Consider the following 6,743-nt stretch of genomic DNA (forward strand, 5'->3'; position numbering starts at 1 on the left):
AAACGTACATAAGGGAATCGAGATTTGGAACCCTTTTGTGTTTGAATGATAAAATTTGTGTATCTACTAAATTAGTAAGAAATGCAATGGCACACGGGGACAAAAAATTTAAGACAAAACATCCCGTGCCATTCTTTCCCACCTTGCGCACTTGAAAATGCATGGCTTATGCAGCCCCAATTCAACGAGATGAACATTTTGATTACTTCTTGCATAGAAATGGATATGGAAAAAAAATATATATATATATATATATTACTATACATGAAGGGCAATACATTATGCCAAACAAGCCTTCTACTTTGCGCATGATTTTCTTCTGTTTCATTACATTAAACAACATTCTCAGCCATGAAAACAATTGTTAGTCCATGTTAAATCTTCTTCTGATCAACATCAAACAGTCATCATCTTGCCATCTCAGCAATCCTTGATGGGCATGAAGCAGCGTAGCCGCCTCCTCCTTGTATCTGTCTAGTATTGTAGGACTTGCATCTCAGGCATTTGTGTGCCACAATGTGGAAATGAACTTTGGATCTTTCTCCACAGTCATTACAGAGAATCCATACCTAGTTAAATTCAAAATCACCGTGTTAAGAAATACGTACACCACTTACTGTATGTTAATCAATGGATTAATTGCTCATTTTGTTTATTTGTAAGTTTTGTTACTTACCATCTTGTTTTGGTACATGTTTGGCATTGGAGTGGAAGCAACCTGCATTCAAATTTTAGTAAGACAATGTTAAAATTTGTGAAATCAAAACCCGTAAAAAAAGAAAAAGAAAAAAAGAGTAGAAATACCTCTTGATCAAGCTTTTCCCACAAATTGGACAAATCGCAGATTGATTTTGAGCAAACAGGGCATGAATATCTGCATAGTCCATTGAAAGTCAGAATTAAAGAAAAATGAAAAAAAAAATCAACTAAGCGCTGTTTTTAAGTAGTAGGGTGATTTTCTTACCTAAAATGTAGCTCCATTTCTTTCAAGCATTCCAAATGTATCGTGTGCCCACATGGTAATACAGTTATATCTTTCATCGTATCAAACAAAAACTGCAAATTGTAATAATGTCCCTCTAAGAATCAATAATTCAACACATTTCTTTGAAGTTTTGTTAGCATTAATTATGTCATAGTTTCATTTACCTCAAAACAAATAGGACAATTATGGTGCATTGCCTGTTCAACGCAGTGGTGGGCATCCTTGATCAATTTCGAATAACAACATCCTGGATCGAGACGGTGAAGCTCTTCAAAAATCAGTTTTTGGGAAGAAAATATTTCACCCTTTAATGGAAATTATATAAATAGGAAATCAGCTTTGGCTTACCGCACTTGTTGCAGTGAAAGAAATTGTCCTTGCCTCCGGTTCTGCAAAAGCAATCAGAGGGAAATTAAGTTTCAAGAATCCATAAAATAAAATAACGTGGACAGGAATGTGGATGCTAATGATCAATAAAACCATGTTTGGTTCTTGGATTTGTTGAGAGAACTAGAAAAATAAGTAACTCTAAACAGAAAAGATGGGTTTCTTTTTTATTCATTTTCTTCTCATTTTCCTAATCCTCCCAAAAAAAGAGAGAGAGGAAAAAAAAAAAATAGCCTCTACTTCATTTTCTTGTCTTTCTTTCCCTTACTTTTTCCTTTCATAAATTGTTTCCCAAATCCGAGATTCAAATACAATCTAAGGTTGTGTTTCGATCATGGGATCTGTGGAAAGAAAGGAAATTGGCAGGGAAAAATAAATGAAATATAACCTAAATTTTGATTACTTTTTCTCTTAATTTTTCTTTTCTCTTTATAAATCCCCTCAAATTCTTGATTCAAACAGTCTAAGAGAATTGAATAAAATCAGGCATAGCCTTTACCATTGAACCAAAACTAAATGAAAGTAATAAAAGATAATTAAGTAGTGAGAATTTAACCTGCAGATTCCACATTCATGACAGTGGTATTGGTTCTTTGAAACCTGATATGCATAACCTTCTTCGTAAGCACATTTTAACTAGATTTATCAATTAAAAAATAAAAAAGATGAAAATAAATAAATAATAGATAAAGTAGAAGGGTTACATCATCATCGAAGAATTTGCATTCTGGGCAAAAGTACTTTCCCATGGAAAGACCACAGCTAATGCAATTTTGTTGAACCTTCAAAAAAAAAAAAGGCACATTTGAGGTTTAAAAACCACATTAATATTTTTTGATAAATTGTTTTGACATTTTAGGATAATGTTTTGGAGACTCACATCTTGTTCTGTGCTACATAGGGAACATATGACCTGAACAAGCATATAAAATAGGAAACAATTAGAAACATAATAGGAAAAAAAAGAAAAAGAAAAGAAGGAATAAATGTAACCATCCTATGACAAAAAGAGAAATTGTTTGTGGATCAAATTCATGCCCTCAACAATTTAATTCATATTAAAAAATAAATAAATATACATATACTACATTACATATACAAAAAAAAAAAAAAAAAGCATACCTTTTTAACTTCATGGCGTGGAATATCATGCCGATGGAGAGGATCAATGTCCACTGCGTTCTGTTCATTTTCAATAATGTTAACAAAAAAAAAAAAAAAAAAAAAAAACCTTAACAATCATCAATTATTGAATCATATCTTATCTTATTTGACGAGATTTAAAAAAAAAAAAAAGAAACCAAAGAGTTAGCCGGGTGACAAATTGAGTCGTAATAATAGTCTCAAGTAGGGTTGGAACTTGGGCAGGTTCAGACTCAATCCGAGGTGTAAAGGGATTTGCTCAAGCCCGAACCCGAGCCTAACATCTACTCGAACTTGCTTATCTAAGACCGAACACGAGTTTATCTCAAAGAATTTAGATTAGGCTCGGGTTGTGAGAATTTCTGTTGAGATTCTGTCTAAATTTAATCCAGACTTACAAATTTTAGCGTATTAAATTTGGAATTATAATGTCAAATTCTTAATTTTGTGGATCAAACTGTGGAGTTGGGCCCACCCAAATTGAGAGAGAGAGAGAGAGGAATGAAGGTGAGAGACCTTGGCTTCATTATGGCAATGTCTGCAATCAAAGATCTCATCACAACAGGGGGCTCTGATTTTGCATCTCCTCCTGTAATGAGAACACCTACAACCGAAAACCCAACAATAAAAAAACTAAGAACATGACAAAAACAACTTTAAATCACAAAACAAACACAGAAACAGATCAAATCCAAAGACTAATTACCCGAATTTTTCAGAACCAATCTCAATCATATTCAGAGACTCCTCTTTAACCAACGAGTCCGACCCATGACACAATGATTTGTGCTCTAATTCACTACCCATTTCTTTCCAGTTTCTGAAAACCTTCAATCTTTCTTCTTCTTCTTCTTCTTATTATCTGCACTTATTATATTGCATATATATATATATATAGAGAGAGAGAGAGAGAGAGAGAGAGAGATGGGTGGGGTTCTTTGAAGTGTAATGAGCGGAGATGGTGGAGGGATGCTCTGTTTTTATGTGGCGCGAAAACAGCGGTTGGTAGGGGTGGAGGGGCTTATGAGTGTAAAATTACAGTAGTACCCAAGTTATTTTTGAGTATAGGTAGTTTGAGAGGAAGTTGTGTTGTCACGATCTTAACTGATAGGGATAGTTTGGGATATGACAATATTTGCGGATAAGCGAGGATTTTACAAGCCCCACGCTCCGTTTGCCAGTCGTCTGCTACATCGCGCCTTATTTTTGTTAAAAAAAAATGCTTAAGACCACTATTGTAAGTTTTAGAAGACCTCTAACTTATGAGTCCCACGGTATAATTTGATGTTTTGATTTTTGATATATATATATATATATATATATTTTTAATTGTCACATCATTAATGTTTTTATTAGAGCATTCTCAATAGATGTCCTAAAGTATCTCTTTATCTATTTTAAGGGGTAAGTGGCTCCCTATATACCTGCATCAGCTTCCCTAAATGATTCTCTAAATTAGTTTTTGTTACAGTGACTTCCTATTTCTAGGGAGTTATTGTTGCTCCCTCATATTTTTTTTTTCTTTTTTTTCTTTTGCTTTGCTTTGTTTAGGGATTGCAGTACACATTTATAATTTTTATTTTTTTTAAATTTATAATTAAAAATTATATTTTAATAAAATAAAGAAAAAATAGAGAATTTGTTAATAGAATAGAGAAAGAATAGGGAGTCTGTTGGGAGAAGTAAATGAAAAAGTGATTTATAAAATAGGAAATGAAATTTTTAATAATATTTTAAAATAAAATTTAGATAAACTGGTAGGAATGCTCTTAGAGCTCTATTATTAGAGCTCTTAATCACCACTGTTTTGTAAAAGCCTGCCCTTTTCTCTTAAGGTGAAGCTGTATTTCGAATTTATTTTATTAATTTAATGTGTTTATAATGTAAAATTTGTTAAATAGATTATTAATAAAATAATTTAAATTAATTAAATATTCGTAATCAACAATTAGTGGTGGAGTCAGAAAATTAAGTTAGAAGGGACATTTATTAATTATAATTTTTTATTTTAAAAAAAATCATGAGCAACATTAAGATAATAATAATTTTATGAGACAAATTTAAATATAAAAAATTACATATTCATTATTAATAATAACAAATCAAAATTCTATAATAGTGTGGAATAACTCAATGTGGGATGATGATGTAAGTTTTCAATTTTAGCACAAAAAGTGATGGATCAAAATTCTTAATTTTAAAAAATAAAAACACATCATTTATAGCACATATTATTATAAACTCTATTGAATTTTTATTTGACAAAAAAAATATTAAAAAGATGACGTTGCTTATAAATGATGTATTTTGAATAAAAGTTATTAAACAGTCTTAGAGTACGTGATGCTCAAAACATAGAAAATCACAAATTACACTAAGTGATATGCCAACTACTTGAAAATAATTTGTTTATTATATCTAATTTATAATATTTTTCGCTATCCTATTGATTTAAACTATTACATAAAAAATATTATATAATGTTCCCAAAGTATCAAATAACTACTTGTTGTGAACAACATACTAATAAATTCTTAACCAAAGAACATGCTAAGAAAAAAAGAAAATACATTTTATACATGACAAAAAAAAATAATTCAAAACTAAGGAGGGGCACGTGATCTCCTAACCGTGCTGGGCCTCCGCTCCTGTAAATAATAAACTTGATAGTTATGTTTAGAAAAAATAAATTATTAACATGATTTAAAAAAAAATTTAAAATTATTATTGAACTTGATCATGAAATTATATTTGTTCGATTAATTATATTTTTTATATAAATAATATACTTAATTAATTTTATAATATAAACAACTTGAATTATTAAGATATAGTCGAAACAACCTCAAAGGTGTGACAACATGGGTGCTACGCTGTCACCCCAAGTATGTAAGGTTTGTTGTGCGTTTCATTCGTATAATTTATTTTATATATATATATATATATATATATATTTATATATACATATTATTTATGGAAAATGTAAAGTTATAATTGACCATCGTAATTCCTGCAATTAGCCCTTGTGTGAAATAGTTGGCAGTTGACAAATCACAAGGGTTATGAATAAGTGTAGAATTGGATGGGTATATTTTATTGGTGAAATATGAGATTTAATTAGTTTATTAAAAAAATTTAATTTAGTTTAGTGTTAGTTATAGTATAAAAAATTATAACTAATTTTTTGAGACCTAAGAAATATTTAATAATTTATTTAGTAACAATTAGGGCTTTAATAATAAGCCCAAGAAAAAACAATCAATGTGTTTGATTTGAGTTTTTTGGATTAAATTTTTTGAAAATTCAGTTTTTTAATTTTTTTTTGTTTTTAGTGAATATTTTTAAAATTTTAAACATTTTTTGTTTACTTTTTTAGATATATCTTACTTAGATGTATCTAAAAAGTAAAAAAATTATGAAAAAAATATTTTAAAAAATTAATAAATACATAAAAATATAAAAAAATATACTGAATTCTTTTATTTATTTTTGGTATTTGGTGAATTTTTTTAAAAAAAATTTCACAAATTTTTTACTTTTTAGATATATTTATGTTACATATGTCTAAAAAATTAAAAAAATTACTTAAAATATTAAAAAAATTCAATAAAAATAAAAAAATATGAAAAATAAAAAAATATAATTTTCTAAAAAATATTTTTAAAAAAATAGAAGCAAGTAAGATTATTTTCTTAAATACAAATCAAACGCAATGTTTTTGAGGATTATTTTGTCTTTTCGAAGGGCTGCGGCTGCCGTAAGATTTGGTCAACCAATTCGGTTTTTCTGTACATATGAAAGCTTGCAGTGTAATCAAGTTGGTGCATATTCAGAAAAAGACTTCGGGTTTTTTTTTTTTTCCTTCTAATGCTTTATCAATGTATTGTTCTCACGTCCTCAAAAAACAGTTGGTGCATATTTAGCCTCCGTTTGGGAAGTGAGTTAGTTTTTTAACTTTTTGACTTTTTTAGTTATTTTAATCTGGGCTTAAAAGCTTGGTTTGAGAAGAACTTTTTGACTTTTTAAAGTTTTTTTGTAAGAGAAGAATGTAATGATTATGGGTTGGATATGATGTTTTGTTTGTTATGCCTAAAATAACTTATTTTATTTTTTGTGACTAAAATAGTTAAAAAAACCTGCAAACCCACTTGCCAAACACAGGCTTAAGGGTGCTGTTTTTGTTCCTCGCAAAACGTGTGGGGTGAATTGGGTGCATATTTAGCTGCTT

General features: G+C 29.3%; 1 protein-coding gene across 1 annotated transcript; it reads right to left on the reverse strand.

The window, feature by feature from the left end:
* Window positions 1-226: 226 nt before the first annotated feature.
* On the reverse strand, window positions 227-3,905 carry LOC114322364 (E3 ubiquitin-protein ligase RZFP34). Its single transcript, XM_028269651.2, has 12 exons — window positions 3,222-3,905; window positions 3,032-3,119; window positions 2,495-2,554; window positions 2,253-2,285; window positions 2,077-2,154; window positions 1,929-1,972; window positions 1,334-1,374; window positions 1,150-1,232; window positions 965-1,056; window positions 805-874; window positions 677-718; window positions 227-569 (listed from the first exon to the last, which is right to left on the reverse strand). Exons 1-12 carry the CDS (start codon window positions 3,320-3,322, stop codon window positions 408-410), a joined length of 894 nt encoding a protein of 297 aa, XP_028125452.1. The 5' UTR covers window positions 3,323-3,905; the 3' UTR covers window positions 227-407.
* Between the last annotated feature and the right edge of the window lie 2,838 nt (window positions 3,906-6,743).

Source organism: Camellia sinensis, chromosome 12 (assembly GCF_055761805.1).
Source record: "Camellia sinensis isolate YWXY chromosome 12, ASM5576180v1, whole genome shotgun sequence".
NCBI classification, from domain to species: Eukaryota; Viridiplantae; Streptophyta; class Magnoliopsida; order Ericales; family Theaceae; genus Camellia; species Camellia sinensis.

Coding starts and splice junctions, on each gene's coding strand:
- LOC114322364 (XM_028269651.2), bottom strand. CDS start 3,322: ATGGGTAGTGAATTAGAGCACAAATCATTGTGTCATGGGTCGGACTCG. Junction 2,155..2,252: donor TATGTAGCACAGAACAAGAT/GTGAGTCTCCAA, acceptor TTTTTTTTGAAG/GTTCAACAAAATTGCATTAG. Junction 1,973..2,076: donor GCAAATTCTTCGATGATGAT/GTAACCCTTCTA, acceptor TATGCATATCAG/GTTTCAAAGAACCAATACCA.